The sequence below is a fragment of the Anomalospiza imberbis genome, chromosome 9 (genome assembly GCF_031753505.1).
Source record: "Anomalospiza imberbis isolate Cuckoo-Finch-1a 21T00152 chromosome 9, ASM3175350v1, whole genome shotgun sequence".
NCBI classification, from domain to species: domain Eukaryota; kingdom Metazoa; phylum Chordata; class Aves; order Passeriformes; family Viduidae; genus Anomalospiza; species Anomalospiza imberbis.
The window spans coordinates 26,595,864-26,623,299 of NC_089689.1; the positions used below are offsets into that span (position 1 = coordinate 26,595,864).

Sequence of the window (27,436 nt, forward strand, 5' to 3'; positions counted from 1 at the left end):
GTGCTGAGCTCATCTTCTGCAGGGACCACGAGAGGAGATCTGGTGTCACTGAGGTCCCAGCCCCTCCTGCCAAGGTTACCTTTACAGGGTTACCAAAACCTCCACACTCCAACATCTCCCCAAGCCGTAGCAGGATTTGCCCATATTTTCAAACTTCAGGAGTAATGCTGGTAGAGTTCACAGCTGTGGATATGCTGGAAAGGAGGAAAACACAGAGAAGAGGATTGTTCTCCTCCCCTCCAGCTGCTGGTGGCTGAGGCACTCAGGTAAGTCCTGCAAGAAGGTGAGACAACCTGAGAAGATCAAACAAGGAGCTCCAGGGCACAGCAAATGCATCACATCACCCACAGACACCCAGAAACATCACCTGGGAGCACCTACATGAGCTACATCTGTGTGTGCCAGGTGGAGATCCCTGTAACACAGCTCCACAGTTCCCCCCCAAGCATGGGCTGGGAGCACAGAGAACATTTGTTGGGAATATAGTTACATTTGGGGATGGTTTGTACCTCCAAGAATTCAGCTAGAAATAATTGACAGGAAGATTTGCAGCCATCGGCAAACAACGTTTCTTTCCTGAAAGCAGCAGCACTACAGGGAAAACAAATTGAAGCAGGTGCAGGAAGAGTTAGGGAGCACAAGAATTGCATTCCTGAGCCAAATGGACAGATTGAGACAGGAAAACAAATTGGGAAGGGAAATGGCTGCCTATTGCCCAGATTTTTCAGGCACTAAGAGAAGGTGGAGGTTGGGTTCAGGCTCAGTTTCAGGGCCTGAGCGCTGTGTCTCTGTTTGGGCAGCTGTGTTAGGGTTCAGCCTGAGGTGAGGGTGGATTTTGAGTTGTCTTTCTGCCCTGGGCAGGATGGGGTCTGCAATCCCTGGAGTCTGGAAGGAACATCCTACAGAAGCACCAGCCCCACCACTGCGATGACCATGAGGAGCCCAGCCAGGATGCAGATGCTGATGAAGACGATGTCGCTGGTGTCCTGGCTCTTGATTTCACGGGCATCGATCGCTTCCCCCTCCCACTTCTGGGCATCCACCAGGTTTTCTGCCTGGCTGAGCCTGGATGGATCAGGGCTGGCAATAAGGGTCACTGAGGCTTCTTTCCTCTTTGGCTCACACTGCACCTCGTACTGGTGGATGTCCTCCTGGTCTCCCACTGAAAAATCAATGTAGAGGGTGCTGACGATGACAGACGTGTTGTTGCGTCTCTGCAAGACAAGGGACACGGATCATCAGGGCTTTGTGCAGCTCCTTTTCACAGAGGTTTGGAGGGGCTGGCCAGGAATCAGGCCAGTATCTACTGGGAAAATGTGAGAAGGACTGGGAATACCTCTCTGCAGCCAGCACAGGGCTAACCATTTACACAGCTTGCTGTAAAGGAGGGTTTGCTGATCACTTACCTGGGATTCAGTGCCACAGGTGTCGAACCTGGTGTGTATTTTAAAGTTCCTGCCAACCACCTGGGCTGCACAGGAGGGCGTCCCCAAATAAATCCTATTCCTCTCCAGCTGGGCCAGGGACTGCACAGGGATCTGGATGTGGAAGTCTGTCCGGGTGCAGCTGACGTTCATGGGCACAACTGCTGGGACAGAAAACAGGGTGCATGTGTAGGACTCGTGTGGGGGGTTGTCAGGAAAAAAGCTACCTCCAGAATGCAGAAAGCAATCAATATCAGTATTTTAGCCCTGTCCCATGCCAAGGGCAGACATGGATGGCTCCCAGGCACTGCTCTGCTTTCTGTCCAAGGGAGAGATCTCACCATCAACCCTCTTGAACCCCATCCTCCTTCTAGGGTCCTTCTAGGGTCTCCAAGTGACACACAAGTGCCATTACAGGCAACACCATCCTGCTGCCACTGCCACTCTCCATCACTGCAAAGCCAGCAGGACATTTGAGTTGCTGCCCAGGACCAGACCACAAGAGCTTTTTGGATGGCTTGCCATGGGCACAGAGCTCCCCTGCATCCTGCGACACCTCTGCAAGAGACACTACATTGATGAAACAGAGGAGACATATCTTGGAGGGACCCCATGCACGCCCTGGAGTGAGGCAGCTTCGTGGCTGCCACATGGCCCTCCTGAAAGGGTGAGCTGGGTCCACGGCCCTGAGGCATCCTTCTGGGCAACAGCCCAGCTCAGGCACAGTTCCAAGCATCAGCAGCCCTCCACTGTCCTCAGAACGCTAATTTTGATGGGGAGCTGGTGAGCAGTGTATTGAGGGAGCTGCTGTTGGGCTGCCCATGATGCCAAGATGAAGAGCAAGGCAATGGTGACTCCAGGCCCTCTCCATCACTCTCCTTCTGGCACTGTGTTTGGCCTCTCTGGATGTAGAAAGCATCCACACAGGGAAAGAAGCAGGGAGGAAAAATACCCCCCTCTTTAAAGTGAATCCTTGCTCAGCATGAACTAACCACTTGGGCAATATGAATTATTGAATTATTCCTGCTCCCTCTGAATCTCAGCCTTATGAAACTGGGAAGATGCAATAAAATCAATACAAAAAAATAGTGTCACTTTGCTTCGCTTAGTGCATTATAAAACCATTAGAAGATTTACCAAATAACTAAAGTGCATTAGATCAAGAGGAGGAGAAAGTGGATCCTCTCTCCTGGCATGAAGGCTTTCATTTCAATGGCCATAAATCACACGTGCCCCACCCAAGCCTTGCCTTTTGGTGGGCCTGAAAGGGAAATACCTGCATGGCTGAAGGGCTGTGGGTGTGGATGCAGAGACTGAGGTGCCCCTTTGCCTCTGTGGGCTCCTGAGGAAGCTGCTGGCAGGAAGAGGCTGGTATGCCCAGTGGGAGCAGCTGCTCTCCTGGCAGTGCTGCCAGCTGGGTGTGACATGCAGGGCATTAATCACAAGCAGATGCTGGAATCACTGGGCAAACACAGCCAGCAGGCTCAGCTCTGTGGAGGGAGGCTCAGTTTCACATCCAAGCCTTTGTCCTCCCCTAGCATTCATCTGGCAGTGTGTACCAGGGGCTGCAGGAGCCTTGGGCAGTTGCAGATGTCACACCCCTCTCTGTGATGGGACACCCCCCACTCTTCAGCAGCACCCCATCTATCTGTCTGCAGACAGATAGATGCTCCCTCTGGAGCAGTGACACCAAGATTTTCTCCCTGCACACAGCTGTGAACCAGTGAGAAATCAGCGGGACAAGGACAGGGACAGACCCGCAGTGCACACTACAGCCCTACTAAATGTTCAGTACTACCTCTCTCCCTCCAGAGGCTCAGGACTAAACTCTATCCCATCTCTAACTCCAAGAGCCACATACCTCCAAATCCCTTCTGCTATGCTGGAAGCGAAGAAGGATTTTGCAGCTGAGGGATAAAACCCAGGGCCAGCCTCCCCAGCGCCTGTGCTGCCAGTCCAGCAGCCCTGCTCTGGCCCCAGCCTCTGGAAAGGCTGCCCCTGGCTGAATCATGCCTGACCCACAGGTCAGCTCGGATGTAATTATACTGAAATACAACAAACGCCATAAATTTGCTGGCGTTTGAGGTGCAAAGGCTGGCAAATAGAGCAGGAAGGTTACACACTGCTCCTCCCACCAGCTGCAGACATGCCAGACACGCTGGCTGGGACATGGCAGGTCAGCAGCAGGGGTGTGCCAGGCAGGGCTGGCCAGGAGGATTTGGGAATGCTGTGCCCCGGGGGTCCTGCCCTCCCTCCCCCCGTGCTGCTGCCAGTGGAGGAGGAGACACAGTTTATGCCTGCCTGCTCAGCCATGTGCTGGCAAGGCTGGAGCATCCAGGGGAGTGGGGAACAAGGTTGCGATGCTTGAGCTGGTCACCTGCGCTGGGGTTTTGGCCCATTAAAAACCCCCAGGTTTTCTCTCCCTCACACCCTGAGAGAGGAACAGGAACATGGCAGTGGCAGACACACATGAATTTGAAACTGAAAAGCATCTCCTGAATACTAAACACAACGTGCAGCTCACTCGCCACGTCTTCCTCCGCCCCACCCCTAAAGAGCCACGGGATCTGCTCCTGCAGACAGGAACCTTCATTGATGATCCTTCTTGAAATTACATGGTCTCAGGCATGTCCCAATGGAACCACAGCACTGAGGAGCTCCCAAATGGAACCTTACCTCCCACGTAGGAGATGGAGAAGCCCCTCTTGGCCGTGTTGCGGTCGGTGTGGAGGACCAGGAGCAGCCGGTTGCTGCGGGAGGTGACGGGTGCCAGGCTCTCCCGCCCACACCACCGGCCCAGCAGGGATCCGTTCTCGGTGCCACCATCAAAGGCAGACAAGTGATCATAGTCACAGCCACCCGTCAGGCTGCTCCGGCCCTCCAGCTCCATGTCCAGGAAGAAGACCTTGACCCGGTAGCCCAGGGGCAGTTGGATGCTCCACTGGCACTTGAGGTTGTTGGGGTAGAAGTTGGGGTACTGAGGGCTGGAGAAATTCCCTTTGATGGTGGTGAACACCTCCTGGCACTCTCCTGCTCAGGGAAAAAGGGGAAAGGAAAAATCAAAAGCAAACCTGAAGCCTCCTGGGTGTGGATGAATGATCACTTGTTTTATTGCTAAGGGATGCTCTGCCCTTCACCTCACTGCTCCCTGCCTCGTGTTTGGCCAATGGACAGCCAGCAGTTTTGGGGGATGGAAACTCCCAAGGCAGTCAAAGTCCTACAGGAGCAACCCATATCCCCAGGGAATGGCATGAGCAAGGGTGACTCCTGCTCGAGAGGGCAACCCAGGGCTCAGAATAGCCACAGTGATGCCATTTGCACTGTGTGGTGGTTTACACTCCACACCGTCATCTCATGGGCTCTCCCCAAAGGGATCCCCCACCACGATCATCTCCTCTTGCTGCTGTGGGAGGGAGAGAATCACCACCCCAACCCAGTGCCTGTCCCCACATCCTTCCCATTGCCCCACCACCCTGAGACCCCCGCACCCGAGTAGAAATGGGCCTTGAAGCCCCTGCCACCGATGTTGAAGTCCGACTTGAAGATGATGAGGAGGTGTGGAGTGGAGGAGACGGTGCGGGGCGGGCGGGCGCTGCCGCAATAGCGTCCCAGGCCAGGGGCAGTGACGGTGGGGCCGTCAAAAAGGGCCACGTAGTCAAAGCCACAGCCTTGCCCCCCCTCCATCTGGAAGTCAGCAAACACCAGGGTGAGGGGGCCACCACCGCTGGCCCCCCCGATGCTCCAGCGGCACTCGGCGTCGTTGGGGTAACTCTCGGGGTAGCGGGGGCTGGTGATCTCCCCAGAGAGCCCCGTCAGCTGCCCACCGCAGGCATCTGCAAGGAGGCAAGGATGATGAGGGCAGTGGGAGAGGATAGATGGAGGGATGCTCAGTGACCACCACACCTCCCTGCTACCTTTCCTGTAGGCAGCGGTGAAGCCGTGCTTGGCCACGTGGCGGTCGGAGTGGAAGACCACAGCCATGACGTGCCAGGCGGAGGAGAAGGGTGGCGGGGGGCTGTGGCCACAGAAGGTGCCCAGGAGGTTGCCCCGGTCCCGGGCAGCCCCGTTGTAGACCTGGAGGTAGTCGTAGGCACAGGTGTCATGGTACTCCAGCTCGAAGTGGCTGAAGGAGAGCAGGACGGAGGAGCCCTCGGCCACCACGATGAGCCACGTGCACTCTGTCTCGTAGGGATACAGCCCCGGGAAGTTGGGGCTGGAGAAATTGCCAGAGGGTGCTGAAAGTACTCCCCCACATTTGATGCCTGGGGGACACAGAAGGGGGTGTGATGTTCCCTTTCCAGGGGAAGCCTAAAAGAATGGAGACAGGATGCACAACACCAGCTCCATCCCACCATCACAGTACCAGGACACCAGCATCCTGCAGAACTTCACTGGGCTTGTCCACCCACTCTCCCTGGAGGGCACGTGTGCCCCCCATCACCTTTCATCCCTCCCTTTTCCCCGTGCTGCCCTGTGAGGGCTGCAGCAGGGCTCAGCTGTGCCCTTGAGCTTGTCCTGCCAGTGCCAGCACAGCATCCCCACCTGTTTGTGGCTGGGAAAAAGGAAGTTGGGAGTGAGTTTTAAAGGCTCAGGCTTGCCGGTGCCCCAGCTGCCCAGCCCTTCAGCTTTGTGCCTCCCACTGACCCCACTCCCTGCATATAAGGGTGGTATCAGAGAATTCGAGCTGGGAGAAGCAGGGGTAAAGGGCTTGATGTGCTGAACAATGAGTTATGCATGTAGGGATCGATTTCCTAATGAAATCTTTATACTGAGACATGGTTATTATAAAATAAGGCTGAGAGGGGCCGGCTGTCACCTGCCCCTGGGTCTGATTAGGGCTGGGGTGAAGAGGCTGATACAGGGGGAACATACATCATGTCTGGGAGGGATGCAGACCCCGCACAGCCCCCAGGAGACATGTGTGGGTTCCCAAACAAGGCTGGGCACTCGCTGCCATCAATCTGGGCCAAGTATATTGCAAATCAATAGTCAGCCTGTGCACATTGCTTTTCATCGTGCTCACTGGCATAGTGACCTCCCAGCAAGGGGGTCCTGGGATGTGTGGGATGCAGCACCACGAGTGTGTTTCTGGCCAGATCTAAAATCACCTTGCTAATTACTGGGGATAAGCAGTGAAGTAATATGGGGCTGGTACTGAAGGAATAACGTTGTTGAAATAAATACCCAAGGGGGGAGCCTATAGGAGAGGTGAGTAGCCACAGTGAAGACAGATGGATGGATTAAGGGCTGGGAGCCTTGGAGTGCTCTGAAAAGCCCAGATGGGTGTATGTGGGGGATGAGCAGGCACCACAGGGCAGTGGTGTGGCCTCAGGAGCACCTGTACCAGGGCCAGGGATGGGTTTTGATTTCTGGCTCAGCCCTTCTGTGGGAAAGGCGCTGCCGTTTTGGGATGGGGGATTGCTTGGGCCACCCTATCCCCTGAATTACTGTGTCATCTGCTAACCCTGGCCTGCATCCTGGGGAACCTTTTATCTGGGTGAGAGCTTTCTTGCATGCCTGCCACATACACATGCATGCATACATTCACATATAAATGTATATGCACATAAAGATTTATACAGGCAAGTGCAACTCCAGAAGCTAACAAACCCTTCACCAAAGCACCTGTACACCACAACAGGACAACCCCTACCTGCACTCCTCAGTAAGGTAAGCATGAAGCAGAAACCCAAGCACAGAACAGTGTCCCACACTTGCTGCCACCACAACAGTGACTCCAGATCCCAGCTCCTTGCCCCTGGCCTGAGCCAGCCCCTCTCCCTGCAGGAGAGCTGGAACCCACTCACACCCCAGAGCCACTGTGGCACTGCAAATGGCCCTCCCCTCCTCAGGAACCATGGGTGCCCATCCAGCCCACCAGGAGCTGGGTCCAGGCTCTTACCTCTGCTGGGAGCATCCCCGAGAGCCCCGCAGAGCACGGCCAGCACTGCCAGACAGCCCAGCCCTGTGCACCCCATCCTCCAGCAGGCAAATCTGCCCTCACCGGTGCCCGAGCATCCTTTTGGAGCTGTCTATCTGGGAGGAAAAAAAACAAATAAAGAGAGAAATAAATAAAAAGCAGGAGGACTGTAGAATTAATAGCGGAATGAATAATTCATCGCTTGTTTGAATTAAGAGCAGCAAGGTAACTTAATCTATTCCTCCCTTCCTTCACTCAGTTTTAATGATCTGGATCAAATGTCCCAAGGATTTACACTATACCAGATACCTTGTCAATACACTATATTTAGAAGAGATATTAATGTTTCAGAAATGGTGTATAACGGCAATAAGTCCGGGTTGACAATATGCCCTTAAGGGGCTATGAAAATAATTTAGTTTGCCAGGCAAGCCAGCGAACCAAAATGGGAATTTCAGACTTACCGCGGAAAAGCATCTCAGGAATTAACATGATTTATACTGCGGCACCCACTGCACAAAGCCAGCTGGTGGCCAGGGCTAGAGAAACAGGGAGCAGGATTGAAACGCGGCCACGTCTCCGCGCCGGCTGCCAGGTCAGCATCCCTGCAGCAGGAGTCCAGGCTCAGCAGGATGCTCAGCCTGGGAAAGCAGCAGTCATGAGCACTAAAGATAGCAAATCCCACCTCCCCCAAGGAAGATCACAGATGAATTGTGACTCATGGGCAAAAAACATCGATTATTATAGAACCTGCTAAGGCCTTGGAGAATTGCCACGTTCTTCCATGCTGGCTCACGCTACTTCTCGCCCAGGCTCTTGGATGCACTCAGCTGAAGGTAAGCAAGCCTCTGGGTTTGGTGGGAAAGATGTGCTCCTTGTGCCGTGCCACATTAGCTGGAGAAACCCCAAACCCAACAGCGGCTCAGTTCCTTCCCTCCCGCCCAGGAGAGAAAAGACTTTGCTGCTGCCACAGCCCACACCCACATGAATGCCAGGAAACAAAATCCCACGAGGGCCTCCCAGCGTGAGGGACCTGTGCTAAAAAAGTCACCTTGAAAGCAGCAGGGAGAGAAGCAGTGAGTATCTCTAAATCTCAGGCAGGAGACAAGTTGCATTTATTAATTAAGCAATGAGGATCGATGCCCGAGACATTTCCTGTGGATTAATGATGGGCTGGGAGGAGCTGATGGCCTGAGGTGCAGCTAAAGACCATTAACACCAACGGGTCATGAATCCCCAGGAAGTGCTCCATGCCAAGGTCGTTAAGTGCCTGCATATATTTATGGGGAATAACAACAACAATAATATTTGTACAGGCTCTCTCCCCACTGCCCAGCCTTGCTGGAGCCATGCCGAGGGCTGCTGGGAGTTTTGGGACATCCCAGCCAGGAGCCCTCTATCCTAAGCCCAGATGAGGCAGGGAACATTGGATTCTGTCCTGGGCCATTGAGCTCTGCATCACCCCACCAGCACCAGGACTAAGAGCACAGCAGAATGAGGAGGAGCAGGGCAGCTCCCCCTGTCCCTGAGCACTCTGGGAAGATCCTGCCCCCAGTGCAGGCTCTGGGAGATGCTGCAACGCTGGCACATCTCCTGCTGACCTCCCAGGAACATTACAGAGCTTAATTAGCTGCTTCCCTAATGGCTTGGAGAGGAGGTCTGTCCTCATCAACAAGTGTGGGCCCACACAGCAAAGATGCAGGTGAGGTCTGGCCATGGCACAGGAGCCTCTCCTGGGTATTTTCCATTGCCACAAGCCTGGTTCATTCCGGAGGACTGCTCAGCCCTCCCAGCCACCACGCCCCAGGCTCAGGAACAAAGTGCTCCCCAACTTCTGCATCGCTGCACTATGGAGCAACATGTTTATCCTCATCATATCCATCCTGGGCAACACCCACCGTCTTCCAGCCTTTCCACCACTGCCTCAGCACCAAGCCAGTGCCCGGGACCCCAGTACCTGCACAGCTGCTCCTCTCCCTGCCCTTAGCTGTGCTCTGCATCAGCAATCCCTGGGAGATGGGGGGCTGGGGCTGTGCAGCACAGCAGCTGTGCCTCGCTCCCAGGGGACAGCATCCATCAACCACCGGAACATTCACCCTTCTCCTGACCTGAGGATGGTCATTCCAGGCTGGGCCTGAGCCCAGACAACCCGGCTGGCAGCTGAAGAGTTGGGTGGGAGGGCGGAGGAAGGCAGGGGGAGAGGGACATGCAGCAGGGAAGCAGAGGAGCCAGGAACAGAGGTCTGGCTGGAAGGTGCTCTGGATCAGCCCAGGGTACTTTTGCTCCAGCCACGGATATGGTGGGTGATTTCAAGGTGTGCAAATTTATAAATCATGAGTCAAAAAGGCATTTGATTCATTTAAACAGAAAGGACGTGATCAGGACTGTGAGACTTCAGAGAAGATCAAAGGTTTAAAAATGGTCCCCAGGAGAAACGGGAATTATTTAGGCAGGAAATAATGAGATGAAATTAAGAAGGTATTTGGGCTGCACACGAGGAAGAAAAAAGGAGGTGAAGCAAAGCCCTCTGCCCTGCACTGTGCTGCCCGGGTGGCAGGGGCTTCCTGGGGGCAGCCAGAGATGAGGAGCATCCCACCAGCACCCCCCTGCCTGGCCGGAGAGGCAGGATGTGAGCCCCTGCCCTGGCTGGCCATCGGCCACCCAGCCGAGCTCACACACCACCAGCTCCAGAGATGCCCCAGTCACCAACAGCACCGACACCGATTCCCCACGAAACCGCCACCACGGGGTGGTTCTGGGCCTCCAAAGGGAAGGAAAGGTCTCATCTTCCCCTGGCAAGGAATATTCTGCGCCAGAGCCTTTCCACTCCACATCCCTGCGTTTGCAGAAATCCACGCCATCCTCTGAAAGGGGCTGTCCCCATGGGGGATGGTTGGGATGAGGGGACTCGTGTTAGAGCCAGCCTGAGAAACAACAAAAGGCGGGAGGGGGAAGGGAGAGAAGGGCAGAAAATAGAGAACAAAGTGCCCGCGGGCGGTTTAAAGGCTCCTTCGAGTTCCTGCTTCCAAGGACATCATCTCCCCCATGGAGAATGTCTCGCAAAGCCCCTGTCCCCTCGGGCGGGACATGCCCCGCTCCTCCCGCTCGGCCGCAGCCCGCCCTTGCAGGATGGCAACCCGCAGCACTCACAGCTTGCTCCGTCTCTCACCACCCTCCCTTTGAGCCACGAACAAAGACGGAGCTGCGCGGCAGAACGGCCGGACCAGCTGGGTAGGGTTTAACCATCGTGGCCCATATGTGCTGAAATACCCAGACATATTGGGGTTGTGTTTAAAGGAACAGTCCCAGCTTTCACGCTGAAAGCCGGCGCCTTTCCAAGGCAAGCGTGAAGTTTTTTACCTTGGGCCTTTGCAAAAAGGTGGGGTGTGGTTTTAGCAAAATCTCAAAAAGACATAATATTTAAAGCTAGAGTACTAGAAGTAAGGTTTTCAAATACTTAATATCTGACAAAAAAATATTTTCTTCATATTCCTAGCTAAGACCGAGGTAGGGAGAGTAACTGGAGAAAGCATCTCATTATTTTATCAGCCTGTGTGCGAAGAAGCACCTTCACTACACAGTGACTTAGGGAGGCTAAAGCACAGCATGGACTGGAGATGAGAGCTTGCCTTGGACTGACCATGGACAACTTCCCTGGATCTCCATGCCTTTAAAGCCAGAACCCCAGTTTGGGTTAGGAAGATGGCTTTCTCGTCAGCCCTTTCTCCAAGGAAGTTAACATGAAAGCTGCAGCTACACTTGATTAATTCCAGGCATTTGGTAACTGGAGACAAATCTCAGCAGTGCAAAGGGAACTTACACTCCCTCAAAATGTGTGAATCAAGCCACCACTTCAGTGCACGCTGTGTTTTTTGTGTAACAAACTACATTTCCTTTGTGTAAGGTGCAGTGTTAGACAAAGGTACAAAAGAAGCATGAATGATAATGCAATAATCACCCGACACAGTCTGGAAAACCCCAACACAGAATGAACTGGGAATGAAAAGAAAAACAAAAGGTGTGCAGGACTGTTGTATTTCCAGGTGTAGATACTAAACACACCAGTCTGAAAAGATAAAAGAGTGGATAGCACATACCCCAGAGGAAAAGCAGCAGCATTTTGGACTGAAAAAAAAGAAGAAAAGGCCCAGGTGCCCAGGCTGGGTGCTGTGCCAGGCTGCCATCCCTGAGGCAGCTCCCTGGCTCTGCTCCCTGCCCCACAGGAAAGCACCCCAGCAGACCCCATGCAGCTTTCCCTCCTCAGGTGGTGTTCCTGTATGCTTAGGGAATCTCCTCAGGCACCTGAGAGAGTCCTGTGACAACATCAAACACCTGTTTATTTGTAAAGAGGTTCAATTTAATGAGCCAGGGTTATGATACAGCACTTAGGGGACATGGAAAGCAAATAACCATCCTCCCCGACAGACAGCAGCCACCACTCCGCCACACTTTCCCAGATTTAGGACATGTTTTTTGTGTCCCCAGGTAGCATTTCAAGGGCTGAGCACAGGGTAGGTAACACAGGCTGTGCCAGGGCAGGAGCTCAGCCTGCCTAGGTTCTCACTAGACAGAATGTATCATTCCATCCTTGTGGATACTGTTTCCATATATAGTTGGAACGGCTGTTTTCAGAGATCAGCGCCACCTTCTCTGCATTAATGTACAATGGGGCAACTGAGGCACAGTGAGCTCGAAGGGACTTGCCTGACATCAGCCTGCACATGACAGAACCAAAGTGATCCCAACTCTGCGGGCTCCTTGGCCCGGCAAAGATCCCTGAGGATTGTAACTCTCCTCTGGGCACCTAACAGGGCACCAACACCACTGCAGAGTGACACAGGCTGCAAAGCAAGTCACCAATCCTCATGTTACAGCACAGCTGTGTGCATGGATGCTTTCTAGTACCCCCTTAGGAAATCCCTCTCTTAAAATTGCACTTGAAGACTTCCATTAAAGTTGCCATGCAGGTCCCTGAGGTATGGGTGGCACATGGTGTGCCACCCACTCTGGAATAGCACCCGTTCCTTAAAACACCCTGGAGCGAGGATCAACAAATAGTTGCTCCAAGGAGCTCAGTCTTCTGAGCAGGCCCATTTTGTGCAATGTCTGCAAAGAAACAAGGACATTCAAGGCTCAGCCTAAGGTTCCTCAGGTCAGGAATGTACTGCTAAAAGACAAAACAAGAATTTTCATCAATTCCTACAGCTTTCAAGTATCTACTCATATCTTCATTGAATGCAGAGGAGCCACAAATTAATACAAATGGCTTTCTTCGACAGGAATTTACTATTGTCTTCATCAAGTCTTCACTGAGACGGCCAGTGTACGTGTTTTCCTGATAGCTCCAAGGAAGTTTTTCCAGTGAAGTTTCCTGGAAAGGTAAAAGGTTTGCTGTGTGTGATGTTAAAAAGGACAACATTCCTTAGAGCTGAATCTCCCTCCTCCCTTCAGAGTGGTGCACAGGATGATTTTCACCGTTGTGACACCATGTGGGTGACACTGACCCTTCCTGAGAGCTGCATTCCTCCTCCCAAGCCCAGATGAAATCTTTCCCTGCCACAGGACCCGGCCACTCACTCAGAGGGGACTGAACAAAACCACACTGTAACTATCACAAATAAATGCTGCAGAACCTTTTCCATCGAGAACCATCTCCCAGGGCACCTTTCCTATTCCCAAATCCCAAATCTATTCCTCTCCATTGCTTCTCCCATTCCCAAGTCTCTTTCAGTCCTATCTCCCTTGACCAAAACTGAAAGAATCTAGCTCTGCTCGAAAGACAGCTCTGATCCCATAAGATGTGTCAGCTCCTGTGGTGCTGGATCCAGCAGGGACTCCCCTGCTGCAATTAATCAGGAGCAGAAGGTGCTCAGATGTGGTGGTGACAGGCAGCACAATGAAATACAGACAGAGACATAATCCCAAGAGGGAGGATGCACGAGCCAGCCTTGGACTACCACAAACCTGCTAAGAAAGGAGGAAAAAGGGAGAGAGGAGGGGCAGACAGTGTTGACAGGGGTCAGGTGGGTTTCGTGCCCTTCGCTGATTGAATTTCAAGACCTCCTCATGCTCTTGAGACAGCAGTCAAAGAGTTTAAACACCCTGAAAAGGGTATTTAAGCCATGTCACCAGAGACAATTATGGTTATGCTCCTACAGAGCAGCTGAGGGGATGCCCAAATTACCAGCACTTTTCCCTCTACCAAATCTCATCTTGCCAAGGCCACGTGTGGAACAGAATGTGAGGCAGTTCCACTGTGAGAGATACAAGAAGTGATTCATCTGAGAAACTAAAAATGCAATGGGATTCATTCCCTTAGCATAAATAATTCTTTTTATATCCTCCCAGCAATGAATCCTCATTTCTGACGGAAATAATTTTTAACCACCAAATCCATGCAGAACACGGGCAACTTTGGGACCAAATGGAAATGAAAAAGACTGCTCAACATGTAAGACCATTGAGAGGTATGCCCTCATCCCATGAATGTGGCAGAAAAGTAATTTTACAGAGAGGGAGACAACTTTTAGAAGTTTAAAAATGGGTCAGCAAGGAAAAATAATTGCTGGGAAGTTGGTGCTAGCACAGCAGAGGAGAGCTCTAGCCACGAGCAAAGAATGGAAGATAAGGAGAGATTAAGGCACTGGCATTAGGAAGAAAAAAACCAGCTTATTTGCTGTTTAGGTGCAACAACAACTGTCTGAAATGGGGGAGAATAACCAACAATGACTACAGAACAGCAGGTCCACCCCAACAGAACAGGGAGGCAAAGCAGAACAGTGATGGCCATTCCCCAAAATTCTCCAGACCAGTAGCAGTGTGAGTACATGTAGCAGATTTAAGAACAGCAGCTACTGGGTCACAAATTAGGCCAGATGACTGGGAAAGAAATAAGCTCATGCTTATGGAAAAGTGGAGAAGGCAGAGGCTCATCCAGCACACAGAACCCTCACACAAACACACTTCATATCCATTTACTTACCTGGCTTAGGACATAAAATATTCTAATATTCCAGTAGCGGGCCAAATCCTGCAGAAGAGGTTTTAAATAAATTTTGTCAAAGGTAGAGAAGCAGCCAACAAGAGTTACAAAGGTTTCATCCTCTTCATCATCTGTTATGGACTGGAGGATGGGAATCATTGGTGCAAGGCCAGTGCCAGAGGCCAGCATGAGGAGTTCTCCATGCTAACAACAAAACAGAGAATTTGGAATGAGCTGTGGTGGCTGGAAATGGGTGTGCTCATGGTTAGTTCCTCTTGCTGCCACCCTGGTAAAGGGTCTCTTGAGAAACAACATACCAGAAGGTCATGAACTGGTAAATTCAGATCCCAAAATGTATTTTTCTGCAAAGGATTACATATAGCACTTTAACGAGTTCACATATCAGATCTAACAAAACTGGATTTTACCGAAATATAATGATTTATCCTAACTTTAGCCTTGATTTCAATTAATTCATGTTTCAGTTTCAATTCTGCAGTATGCTTTGCTGACCCACTGTGTGTTTTCTTCCACTGGAAATGCTCCCTGGGTTTCACTTGGTTGCTGCAAAGTAAAATCCTGAATGTCCTCTGGAGGAAACGAGTATGTCAGGAAGTAGGACACAACTGCCCTGCATAGAGCTTGGCCACTCAGATTTTACTTATTTTTGTTGGGGAGGAAAAAACCAACCAAACAAAAACAAATCCACCAAAAACCCCAAAAGGCTTTGGGATCTTAATGACCAGTGTTTCAAATTTGCTCCCCATTTGAAAGGTCAGAATTAAGTAACTGAATTCGTGTGTGTGAGAATCCTCCCCCTGAAACCAGATCTGCCTTTCCCTGCAGCCAGCCTGGAATTGGCAGGTGGGATCAGCGACTTTGGGGAGTGACCTGACACCTCAGCAGCTCAGGGAATACCCGAGAGAGGAGAAGATTAACACCTGCCCTTCACTCCTACTCTGTCACAACACAGAGATGTGGGTCAAATCAGGCAAAAACCCATCCACACTCATTGCTGGTGCAAAGGAAAGTTCCCTTTGTTAGGTACATCAGGAACTCTTAAAGCAAGTGATGAACACAAAGCCTTGCTAATATTTTCCTGTCTCCCATCCATCTCCTCTTCCCTCTTAAATATTCTGCAGTTCAAGAAAGTGCTCCAACTGACTGCTAATGCTGTCATACTGTACAGTAACCCAGGAAGTCTCTAAAATAATCATGAAAACAGTAATCAAATTGATGTCTTCCCTTCAGAGTACTGAACAAAGCTTGCTGCCACAGGCTGAAGCATCCTATGGCTCTTAGGAACTAACCTTATTAGGTTGATATGGGAACCCTCCAAACGGCCCACGCCAAAAGACCACATCTCCTCTTCTCCACGTTTTTATGTATTGTGACATTAGCCCAGCTTCATAGCACTAATAAAAAACATTGCACAAAAGAATAATTATACTCCATTGGAAAGTTTCCCAGCTTAAAGTCGATTATAAAGTTATCTACGTTTAAACGAAAAGGGGACAAAAAAGCATTTCATGTATTTAACAAAGAAAGAATGATCTGTTTGAAAAATAACTCAAAGTTATACCCAAAACAAAGACATTTAAATTAAATCATATTGGAACCACTCCAGCTTGACTATAATGTAAACTCAACCCCCTTCTCACGCAGCCTGAATTTCCAAAACTGGAAAAAGCTTATCAGAGTTCTTGCTTACAAAGCACACAGAGAAGACTGTCTTGAATGCAAAGCACAGTGCAGGCCTTCAAGTGTTTTCCAAATCTCAGGGTATGGGGGTCTGGAAATGCCCTCCGGGTACTGTTAGTTATATAAATACCACATAGCTCTTGCTTTGTTTCAGTCTCTCAGATGCTGCACTGATACAATTAGTGACCCAAAGTCAGGTTTCTCATTTGTAAAACTCTTTGTTTTCAGAACAGATCATCTGGATGCTGAGGGATGCCTCCACAGTTACAAAAGAATATGTAAATGTTGGCCCCGTGGAAGAAAAACAGGAGCAAAAAACCTGCCTGACTTTCCACCAGGCACAAACAACATTATCCAGGCTGTTGCCTGCAGGAATGCTGATCTCACTCATGACTGAGGAGAAGGGCTCAGTGCTTGCTGGAAACAGTGAAGGGACGAGAGGCTGGAAGATGAAGGGCTTGTCCAAGCAGTCATGTTGCCACCCATGCCCTAAATGTGTGACCACTGAATGTTTTAAGAGAGAAATGTGAGCAAAAGAGCGGCCATGGTCTGGGACGTGGCCAGAGAACCAGGACTGGCCCAAGCAGCAAGAAATGAAAGCCCAAAGAAAGGGAAGAGCAACACAACCAGGGGCCAGAAGATGAGATGTGATACAAGCCCTTGGCAACTCCAGCCCACACAAAAGAAGTGTATTTGGGGGTATTTCCTGCACAGGCATTGGAGAGAAGCCCGGCTCCACACCCCAGTGCCTTGGCTGGCCACCAAGCTGCACTGCAGGCAAACAAAATTGGTGAACCACAAAGCAGCTCAGAAAAAGCAACTGTGGGAGCCTGTGCTTGTGACTGCAAGCAGTGTTAGCTAAGAAAGAACACACATGCTCCTCCCCTCCTAGCCTCTCACTTAACACCTGAAATATTAAGAAGTATTAGCACCAGTTGTTACATTCAAAGGTAAGTCACACACACATCCAGGCTCTGAGTTATTGTCAGAATTCTTTCATGTTCAGACAGCTCTGGGCAGGTGCTAAGTCTCATGCAAAGAGTGTGCACTTGCTTCAGAGAAGCAAATTTTATACCTCCCTGCTTCAAATACATCCAGAAACACAAGGCAGTAGCAGAAAAGTTCACTTACTGCCTATTCCCAAAGGACAGGGGTAATGGAAACTAAACCAATCCTTCTTTCACCAAAATTATTAAAAAAAAAATGAAGTGAAAAGTGATTGAGTAGGTTTAAAATAAGTTTTTCTAAATAAAAAGGAAAAAAAATATATATCTCCTAGGGGAAAATGTCCACACCCCGTTTTACATGGAGAGAAACCCTAACATTATAAAATCACTCAAAAAGAGGGTTATGCTCTGTAAATGGCAACTCCCTCACTCTTAACTGTAGTATCACAAATGCAATGCCATAATAACAGGAGACAGAAGGGTTTGAACAGTGCTTGGATTGCATAGTAATAATAATATACTACTTTCCAAAATTGCCTCAATAGTGTGAAATATACCACAACCTACAGAGCGAGTTATAAAAATGGCTGCTTTACACTGGGTGTTACCAACCTCTTTTGTCACTGCCAAAGAATAACTATAGCTCCTTTTGGGATGAAAGGTTCTATATAAAGGAAAGGTATCATTACAATCATTACTATTATTATTGAAATGCAAAACCTGTGAGTAATGAGCCGCTATACATGAAATTTCACAGTCATCCTGTGAATGTATCTTATTCATGCAACTCAAATGCAACGTTTCTCTCCCCTACCACACGCCAATTGCCACAAGAATGGGGAAATGACCCTCCCACAGGTGTCCTAGAGAAGCTGTTCACTTTTCTAAAGAGCAGGGTTTGTGTTAGAACACACAATGCATAATAAACCCCAGAAACATGAAATCCTGGAAGACAGGCAGAGAACAAGTGGCCCTTCTCTGCAAGCCACCTGGGATACCCAGCACTCTGAATTTCACACCTGTACTGAAGTCTGTGTCTGTCCTGAGGAGTCCCTAGTGACATACAGATGTAGTATTGGAAAAATGTTCAAGTCAGTATTTGCCACACAAAGTAATAATTTATGAGCACCCTGAAGACTTACATGAGACAAATTTCTAGCCAAATCTCCTATAAAATCCTTTTGAACTCAACTAGCATTTTGTGCTTGGCTCCATAAAGGTGAGGACATTTGTCAAAATGGGCTCTGCCACCATGTCCACCTCAATAGATGTAGCCTGTGCCTACGGGACACCTCTCTGCCCTGTGGGCCACAAAGTCCCTCTCAGACTGCAGCTCCAGAGCCCTTTCTGCACACCAGGGGCAGCTGCCCACTGACAGAGGGGAGTTCTTGAAGTAAAATACAGAGGGGATGATAAGGGCAAACATTTCCCAAAATCAGTGGTTCAGCCGGGCTGACAAATGGGTGCGATTTCAAAGACAACCTGAAAAAGCAAAATGAAAGGAGAGTAGTGGAATGGACACATCTTTCCATCCCAGGGGCTCTCCCAGGTGATCCCAGGGCTTCTGCTGCAAAGCACTTGTTTGTGTGTCAACTTATTCTGCTTTCAGTTTTGTGGGAAAAACTGCAATTTTTATCAGCAAAGCAAAAATGCTTGAAAACAACAGAGAAACAGTCCATGAGGGATTTGAGACAGTCTCACTTTGAAACACTGACAGCATGCTTGGTTCCTAAAGAAAACACCTTATACTCTAATCCATATTGTCCAGGCTTACTTACTTTAATTAGAACTTCAAAGTAACCTTCTGCATTCCTGGGGCTAATTGGAGTATAGGCTCTCTGGATCTCCAAACCATTCACCACTCCTCTGAGAAGAGAAACAGGAAACCTCTGTGACTTGGGTCATTTGGGGGGCTCCTGCAGCTCTCTGGGAGACAGGTCCTCTGCCCAGTGGCCCAGCTTGTGCACAGATGCAAAACATTTCCCTTCCAGGGGCAGAAATCCAGGGGGAACTTAATGGCTAACAGCACCTTTTGTTTTCCCAGTGGTGGCCTCAGCTGTACCACATCCAGCTCCTGGACACACCCCTGAAAGGGATTTTGTAAGAACATGCATGAGTGGCAAAGGGGAGAGAAAATACTTAAGTTTGCTGATCCTTTTGAGCTGGGGTCACTTTCTGCATCCAGTCAGCATCTGGTAATCAAATAACAAAAGCCAAGGCACAGCCTTGACCTCAGGCCTTGTCAATATAGACTGTATTTTCCTGTAAGTCCTCCCTTTCCATGGAATTATCCACCCTGCTCTTTGCTACTGACCACGGGAATTGATTGAAGTGACCAAACCTTTTTCTGTGCTGTGTGATGAGCCAGGGCTGGAGGGAGGAGCGTGTGGTGTCAGCAGAGCCAGCTGCACACACCAGCCCTGAACGTACCAGGGACGTCAACAGATGCACATCAATGGCATCCTAACAGGACTTTCTCTATCTGGCAATGATCACCACAGATGGCTGAGAGACAGAAACTTTCCCCAAGTGGCCCCTTTCTGGCAAGCAGCAAACTACACAGGAGGGTTGTTTTGCTAGAAATCAGTCAGGCAGTGCCTGGGTACTGAGGGGTGCTGAGTTACCCCAAGATACAGGGCCTAAAATACCCAGCTCTGGGGCAAGTGCAGCTCATTGTCTTCATTCCAACACGGTGGAGTAAATAATCTGTTGTAAGATCTATTCTTTTAAATCTTTCTTTCTGCAAACGTATTTTCTTAATCATACCTAGTTCTTTCTGAGCCACCAACGCAGGGATAATGCTGAAGAAAACTACAGCTTTTACCATAGAATTAGTAGAGGCAGCGAGCTCACGAGCTCTTTCATCTGTGTCATTGTGGAGGTACAGAAATCATGATTTGCCTGCTATGAAGCCTTTGTCTATTGACAAAACCCTACGTGTTAGGTTACATAATGCAAACTGTTTAACTAGCACAGAGAACAATACCTTAACACGATATGTTGTCCTAAACTCAATTGCAGGCTGCTATTTCCCGGTAATTCAAATTTGTACTGGTAGGTGTCCTCTGTCAGCTGCTCCACCGAGCTCACGCTGAATGCAGTGAATGTATCTGGATTCAGCTCTGAATTATTGCTCTGCAAGAACAACAATAAATAATTACTTGGTTAGATGGTGTCTTTTATTATTTCATTTTTCTCTGGAAGCAAACGCGTGTGCTCATTTAGTGCCAGAGATACTCAGGACGTATATTAAACACTGAGGGTCGGCGCAAATTCCAGCTCTCTGCTGATTCATTATCATGTTCTGCAGCATGCACCTTGGGATCTTGCATTTCTCCCCACCACCACCTTTTTAAATTACTTTTTTTTACACCTTACATCAAGGTCATCCTATTATGACTCACTGCGATCATTTTCTCATGTCTGGAAACAAACAGAAATAATTCTGCTAAAAAAGCCAAGTGCTGCTTTGGGGACAACTTTGCAACCTGCTGATGGCCACAGTGAACAGAAAATATTGTCAGTTGTTTCAGCTGATCTTTTTTGCTTGACCCAGCATAGTTAATCTAATGTAAAAGGGCACTGACAGGCTTAAAAATTACACTCTGAAGACAACTGCTCGACCACACACAACGCAGTTTTTTCTCAGTATCAAAATATGAGTCTAAAAAAAAATCAGGCAAAGATGAGAAAGGTGAGGAAAACAAAGCTTCTCCGAGGAAACTCGGAGAGGAGAAGCTGCAGAGCCAGAGCTGTAATGCGACACCAGGGAGAACTCTACACTTGGAAAATCACATTACAGCAGGGAGAGAGTGGCCAAGGGGGAGGGTGAAGGCTGACTTTGGGGAATTGCATTTACAGCCCTCTCTTAAGGCACCACTTTAATTTATCCCTGCATCCCTCACCCAACATCACCACCCCACACTCGAACAAGTGCGATCAAAGCACAGGCTCCAGGATGCGATGAAGAGAAATCGACCTGCTCCTTCTTTTCCATGAGAAGGCTTTTGTCTTGCATTGCTTTGGCTCTCTCCCACTGTGCAAGCTCCTTCTCGTACACATCGTAGATGCAGGGCTTGCAGCCGCTGCCGCAGCACTGGGATGGAGAAGGTTCCTGGGGCCTCAGAGCCAGCCAGTCCTCCTCGTTGTCACTCATTGCCTGCAAAACACAAGCCCTGCATCAAACCCAGCACGACGAAAAGCAGCGCGGGCTCATCAGCTGGGTGTTTTCGGAGAAGGACAGAAAATCTCTCCTGAGCATCTTGTGTGTGTGTTAAAATGAAAACCCGCAGCTGATTTGTGTCTGCAACACCCCATTTTTGCTCGAGTGCTCAATGCCCTGCACAAACGGCAGACCTCGCAGCCACCAGCCCGGAGCAGAGCCTCAGCCCAGCCTCGGGCGCTCCTCCCCAGACTGGCTGCCCAGGCAAAGCTACACCCTTTAATCCTGCTCGTTCCGCCGTGGTGATTTCCTACAATAGAGCCGCTTGGTCACCCGGAGCAGAAACATCTTAAAAATCTGCTGCTCGGTCCAGGAGAAAGGGTGACAAACCCAACCACCAGGACAATGGGTAACAAACCCAGCCACCAGATGCGGCCTGAGTTTTGTGCAGCTTTGGAACGGGGGGAAGGGCAGCGAGCTGAAAGCAGCGTTCAGAGCCAAGAGACTTGAGGCAAAGAGGGCAAAGTCTCAGGGAAACAACCACTTGCGTTATGGGCTGTGAACATACGGCTTTAAACGCACAGGTAGGGGAGGCCAGGAAGCACAGGATTCTTATCTCTTGCTCCCGTTGCTTCCCAATGAGTTGTGCCCATTGAACACTCCTCAGGTCAAAACCGTGCTGCAGACCTCGCGGGGCCCCTCTACTCTTACACGGGGGCCGAGGGAAGGCTGCTCACAACGCACTTGTGTCCGCATCCCTTGGACACAAAGCGGTCCACAGGAAATTATGAAGCCACGGGTGACGAAGCGGAGGAAGCGAACATTTAGCGCTTCCAGCAGTTCCACTGTCAAGGTCAATTAATTAACTAACCTTCACCCCTGTAACAGAAACACACTCATTTCAAGGAGGGGGGCGGGGAACGGAAGAGAGAACCAAAGCCGACTGGCCCGGCTTCCTACCGCTCTGTCCGGGGACCCGGAGCACCCACGGGCTATGAACGGGGGGTAACCCGACGTGGCCGCGGCTGAGTCCGAGACGCCCGGGGGCTCGGGGCTGCGCAGATTTACAGAGTTCCGAGCACTCACTGTGCGCGCCCGGGGGCTCGGGGCTGCGCAGATTTTACAGAGTTCCGAGCGCTCACTGTGCGCGCCCGGGGGCTCGGGGCTGCGCAGATTTACAGAGTTCCGAGCGCTCACTGTGCGCGCCCGGGGGCTCGGACAGGCCGGCCCGGGGGCTCGGACAGGCCGGCCCGGGGCACAGCGGCCCCAGCCCCGGGGCTCCAGAGCTGGTCCCGCCGGCTCCCGCCCAGGGACGGTCTCTCAAGTGCCCCCCCCCCTCCGCCCCGCAGGCAATGAGGCACCTCTCCCCGCCCACCTCGCCACTCACCAACCCAGCGCCGGCCCTCACCCGCCAGGCAATTTGCCGACCCTCCCTTACCGCGGGGCGCGCCTGCCCGCCATTGGCCGCCGCCGCCGTCAGTCACCGGGGGTGACGGTGGGGGACGAGCCCTCGCCAAGATGGCGGCGGGCGGGCGCTGAGGCGGCGGCGGGAGGAGGAGGAGGAGGAGGAGGAGGATGGCGGCGATGGCGGCGGGGCCGACGGCGCTGAGGCGGGCAGGGGTGGTGGCAGCGGCGGCGGCGGCGGCGCGGGGCCTCACCCGCGGCATCGTCACCCGCGCGGGGCGGCCCCGCCACCGCTCGCCGCTTCCGCGCACGCCCTGGACCGTGCGCGGGCCGCCGCCGGAGGTGCTGGCGGGGATGGAGCCGCGGTCGGTGCGGGAGCAGGTGGAGCTGGACACCGTCACGTACGCGGAGCGGCTGCACTACGTGCCCGGCCTGGCCCGGCCGCGCTTCCCGCCCTGGGACCGCGGCTGGCGCGACCCCTGGCACTCGCCGGGGCCGCGCTACGAGGAGATGCCGCTGTACAAGGAGCGCGGGTGCTACATCTGCCATCAGGGTGTCCGCATGCTGGAAGGTACCCGACACCCCGCGCTGTCCCCTTCCCAAGCACTCGCCCTGCTCCTCCTGCCAAGGGTTCTCCTCGCACAGAGTGTAAAACACGGGCTGTGAAGAGCCTGCCCAGCCCCATGAGCTGCCGGTCACATACAGAATGGCTTGGGTTGGAAGGGGGCCTTGAGCATCACCACTGTGAGCCGTGATAGATCGCGTTGGGTTGTGTTTCCAGGAGTGCGGCAGGCGCAGTGGCTCACCAAGACGAAGCTCGTGGAAGGTTTGCCCCCAGTCGTGCAGGGCATTATGGATAACCCGGCTCTCGGGCTCCAGGAGCTCGAGGAGAGGGCGAAACGCATGGTGTCCCACGCGCGGCTCTGGGACACGGCAGAGGTTGCTCCCAGGAGGGAACGATACTGGTGAGTGCTCAGCTGTAGGGGAGGTTTTAAACACGACAGAGAAAATTCATACCCAGTTCTTCTGTGGAAAGAGGGTCTGCTGTGCAAGACCCTCTTCATCAGATTGTCAAACAAAAAAAGCAACAACCAAAGCAACAAATAAAACCCAATTCTGAATATTGGCAGTAGCACTGACATAAATACTACACTAGATCAAAGCTTCTTTCAGGCCAATGTCTCTCTGTTTCAACTCAAGATCTACTTGTAGCTGATGCAGAGTATCAGTTTTTAAAATAATTGTAAGCATTACCTCTGCCAACTTGAAACAGGCCTGGTGTGTGTGATACCAATCTGCAATCTCTGTTAACTGTTTGGGAGTGTTATGCCATTATATGTTTTACATACAGTAATTTTGCAGCATTTGTGCCCCAGAAGCATCTGCCTGCTATTATGATCTCATTTTTATATAACTGTTTCTTTTCTTGTTTTACAGCCCAGTGCTGTTTGAAAACCTGATACATATATGCCGGTTGATGTCTGGGAAGTATCCTTCTCTGAGTAAAAGGATGTTGGCTAGAAACTGCAGGATAGCAGCAATGTGGGAAAGAGGTCAGTTGCTGCTGCGGTGGAAGCATTTAGCTCCGTAAGATAAGAGGGGTAGCAAAGCTCCTGGCTTTAAGGCTGAGGACTTGAAATTAAACAATTTCTGGAACCAGGTAATTCTTTCTGGTTTGAATAGCACCGTTGGCATGGGCAGCCATGGATGATGGCAGGATGCTGCCCCTGAGGAGATTATTAGCTGTTAATCAATATTGACAAGATGGTGGGAGAAGGGAATCAGCGTCTTAGACCTGATTGTTTATTTTCTTGTGTCCTAAATCAGTGCTGTTGTTTTTCTAAGGATATTCAGTTAAGAACTTAGCCCTAGCAATTAACGTTGGCATTTTAGAAGAAGAACTTACACATGAGTTACTATATAAGATGGGTTTGGAGGTGGGGGGGAGAGAGTGAACCTCGCAGAACAGATTGGCAAAAGGAAATGTTCATCTTTCCCTGATGTTTTTTCACCAGTGTTTGACTGTAGCCTAATTTCCCTCTCCAGAATCCATCCTCCTTCAGGTCCGTGGCCTGAGTGGAATACTCATGAACTCTATGACCCCAATACCACCAGTAGCCTCCAAGGAGGAGATACTGGCCACCAAAGAGCATGTTCTGGAGACCTTCTATCCCATTGCACCTACAATCGATCTTCAGGAGGTGAATGTGTACAAAGAGCTCAATGATACAGGTCAGCGTTGACGATAATTATCTGTGTCTGGGTTGACTTGGGAGTCCTTGTCCTTCTGGGGGCACCTGAGAGTAGGGACTGTGTGGGAATGAGGGGACAGAGGAATGGGCACAGGTTTGCAGTGCAGGTCCTCCAGACCTGTGATGTGTATATTGTTGCCTAAGCAGGACTGAGGACAAGAACTCAAACCCCAGCAAACTACTTGAGCAGCTCCTGAAGATAATGGGAGAAAACCTTGGCTGCATAGTGTCTTCCTGAGTGGTTTCTGACATGAGTGTGTGCCCTTTAGGTTTCAGAGATGGTTATCCCTACTCTCATCCTCACACCCTGTTCTTCCTGGAGTCTGCCAACGTTCGCACGGACAGGTTCAGACCAGAACAGCTCCGTGCTAAAATGCTGATGTTTGCTTTCGGCAACGCGCTGGCCAAGGCCAAGGCGCTCCACGGGGTACGTATGGGAGCCTGCTGCTGGGCCTCTCTTCTTCCTCTGCTGCTGCAGCCAGTGCAGGGAGGCCTGAAAGCCCCCTGCAGTAATTTTCACATCCAAGCTTCCCAGTCCAGAGGTGAAAACCCAACCTTCAGAAATCCAGAAATCCACTGCTCAGCAGTGGTCGTGTTTGTGATGCAGTGGGGTGGTATGGGCAGGAACCAGGGAATAAGTTCAGCTGTAAAACTCTAACCCATCCCACAGCTCAGTATGTAAATTGACAGTTCATTGCTGGCTGAAGGAGGAATTTTAATTAAAATACAAAATCTACATTCAAAACTTGTTTGACTAGAGTAATTTTCTGGGCAAGGTAACAATATATTTATTAAAATCTTGGCTTTAAACCAACCCAAAGATGTAGAATCAGCAAGTACTAATACAATTTCTGTTGTAACTAGCTTTTGAAACATTCTCCCCCACATGCCCCTTCTTTTCCTAGAATGATCCCAAGGTTTTGGAACAGCCAATAGTGGTGCAAAGCATTGGCACAGATGGACAGCTCTTCCAGTTCATGGTGTTCCAGTTAAATACAACAGACCTTGTCTCTAATGATGGCATAAAAAATCTAGTCTGGATTGACTCTGATCAGAACCTGTATGAGAGAGCCCAATGTGTCCCAGAAGTCAAGAAGAGAGTTGTTACGGTAAGGAAAACTTGGGAAATGGTAGTGGAAATGCTGCCCTTTCACCACAGCTGGGGTCTGGGAGCTGGCCCAGAGCTGCAGCAGGTTTTAAACTAGCTGGAGGGACCTGAAGGGAACACTGACCTCATTTTTACCTAAGCAGGCATTTCTGAGGGCACCAGTTCCTGAGTATTTGTAGTGCTGATGTGTGACATGCCAAGCTTCACATGAACTCCTTCATACAGATACCCCCAGCTGTTACCCACCATCTCATAATGTGCTTGTTCAAAGCCAGCTCCGAGGAGGGGAACTCTCACAAGAGACAATCAGCCTCTTTGGGGAGTGAATAGAGCCCGGGGCTGCCAGTACTGGTTATACTGGGAGGGCATCTCACTCACAGGCAAAGGGGTTCTGCCCTCTGAGATTGACACCAGTGGAAGTACCCCCACACAAACCCTTCTGGGGAGGGAGAGCACAATTTGGAAGCTGCCATGCCTGAAAGTCTTACTCAAGCATGTTTAAAGCCGTTGTTTGTCTACATTAATCACTTCACTGCAAACTGAGCATCCGTGTCTTTTTCTCTGCAGAAGCCCGCTGGAATTTCTGGCTTTCAGCCAGACACATTCAAGAAGTTTCTGGCACTGTATCTGCATGGAACTGTGTGAAATTCAGCTCAAATGAAAATACTTCACCAACTGTACCTGCTGCTTCTCTTTGCCAGAACCGTCATATAATTAAAGAAAGGTGGATTAATTTACTTTAAAAAATAAATTATATTGTTACTGAAAGTAAAATCTTTTTTTTAAACTAAATAGTGCATGAAGAAACTCTTTCATTTTAGGGGCTCACCTCTGGATTTGGGTTAGAGAAGTCGTCAGATGCATCCTCCTGCACTCTTCCTCCATTGCCTGGGAAGAACATAAGCCAGTCATTATTCCTCTGCGCAGGCTCTGCTCTCAGTGTGCTTCTGCACAGAGCCAGACTCAAACCTATTCCCGAGGTTGCTTTGAGTCCCTCTGAATGCAGAAGAGACTTACAAAGCTTCAAGGGGAAAGCCTGAGCCACGAGGCTTTTTCATTCTGCCTGGCTTTGACTTTGTTTTACTCCTGGCTGCCGTGGGATGCGTCGTGCTGCCCTGTGCTTAGTTCCCAAAGCACTTAATCGGAGGGATTGCTTTGTTGGATCTGTAGAACCGCAGTCCTTTTATCCCCCAATCCTGGATGAAGAGACCTGTGCATTTGGGGAAAGTGGTGTAGAATGTAGCGGGAAACTTTGGTGCCTGTAGCTGGTATTTGCTGCTAAAAATACAAAGGAAGAATTTCTTCCTGCCACACAGAGTTAACTGAGCAGGAAGCATATTCTTTTTAACATGGGGGGATTAGTGTGGGTTTTGTAAAATGAAAGCTAAATTAGCTGCAGCCAAATGTAGAATGTTTTGCAGTTCTGGTACCCTCCAGCACATGGGAAGGGAGAGGACAGCCTGTGCTATTTTAAGGTGTGGAAGAGCACATTTCCAAGAAATTCATCTCACTTCAGTGTCTTGTGTCAGAGGCTGG

At 50.5% G+C, this 27,436-nt stretch overlaps 3 protein-coding genes and 1 long non-coding RNA gene across 12 annotated transcripts; 2 read left to right on the forward strand and 2 right to left on the reverse strand.

Moving 5' to 3' along the window:
- CDCP2 (CUB domain containing protein 2) lies at positions 1-11,669 on the reverse strand. 5 transcript variants are annotated; one of them, XM_068198816.1, is made up of 7 exons: positions 11,442-11,669; positions 7,327-7,456; positions 5,339-5,686; positions 4,913-5,257; positions 4,101-4,454; positions 1,407-1,585; positions 1-1,214 (listed from the first exon to the last, which is right to left on the reverse strand). In XM_068198816.1, the coding sequence occupies exons 1-7, from the start codon at positions 11,667-11,669 to the stop codon at positions 900-902; spliced, it is 1,899 nt and encodes a 632-aa protein (XP_068054917.1). In that variant the 3' UTR covers positions 1-899. The 5 variants fall into 5 exon arrangements, with proteins under 5 accessions (XP_068054917.1, XP_068054919.1, XP_068054922.1 ...); XM_068198818.1 differs by having other exon boundaries at positions 8,095-11,516; XM_068198821.1 differs by having other exon boundaries at positions 5,339-5,732; positions 8,095-11,516.
- Positions 11,656-22,706, reverse strand: CYB5RL (cytochrome b5 reductase like). 3 transcript variants are annotated; one of them, XM_068198823.1, is made up of 8 exons: positions 22,379-22,458; positions 22,008-22,245; positions 20,954-21,133; positions 19,961-20,109; positions 18,753-18,840; positions 15,637-15,741; positions 14,327-14,530; positions 11,656-12,715 (listed from the first exon to the last, which is right to left on the reverse strand). In XM_068198823.1, the coding sequence occupies exons 3-8, from the start codon at positions 21,128-21,130 to the stop codon at positions 12,512-12,514; spliced, it is 927 nt and encodes a 308-aa protein (XP_068054924.1). In that variant the 5' UTR covers positions 21,131-21,133; positions 22,008-22,245; positions 22,379-22,458; the 3' UTR covers positions 11,656-12,511. The 3 variants fall into 3 exon arrangements, with proteins under 3 accessions (XP_068054924.1, XP_068054925.1, XP_068054926.1); XM_068198824.1 differs by lacking the exons at positions 22,008-22,245; positions 22,379-22,458 and adding an exon at positions 22,575-22,706; XM_068198825.1 differs by lacking the exons at positions 22,008-22,245; positions 22,379-22,458 and adding an exon at positions 22,545-22,677 and having other exon boundaries at positions 20,954-21,115.
- On the forward strand, positions 19,087-20,612 carry LOC137478775 (uncharacterized). The gene is made up of 2 exons (XR_011001787.1): positions 19,087-19,238; positions 19,343-20,612. It is a non-coding gene; the product is annotated as an uncharacterized lncRNA (long non-coding RNA).
- Positions 22,680-27,226, forward strand: MRPL37 (mitochondrial ribosomal protein L37). Of its 3 annotated transcripts, none has more exons than XR_011001786.1 (8): positions 22,680-23,111; positions 23,322-23,505; positions 23,978-24,093; positions 24,587-24,772; positions 25,062-25,219; positions 25,698-25,901; positions 26,468-26,624; positions 26,705-27,226. XR_011001786.1 is itself a non-coding variant. In XM_068198822.1 (7 exons), the coding sequence occupies exons 1-7, from the start codon at positions 22,712-22,714 to the stop codon at positions 26,543-26,545; spliced, it is 1,326 nt and encodes a 441-aa protein (XP_068054923.1). In that variant the 5' UTR covers positions 22,681-22,711; the 3' UTR covers positions 26,546-26,692. The 3 variants fall into 3 exon arrangements, 1 of the variants encoding a protein (XP_068054923.1); XR_011001785.1 differs by having other exon boundaries at positions 26,722-27,226; XM_068198822.1 differs by lacking the exon at positions 26,705-27,226 and having other exon boundaries at positions 22,681-23,111; positions 26,468-26,692.
- Positions 27,227-27,436: the final 210 nt, after the last annotated feature.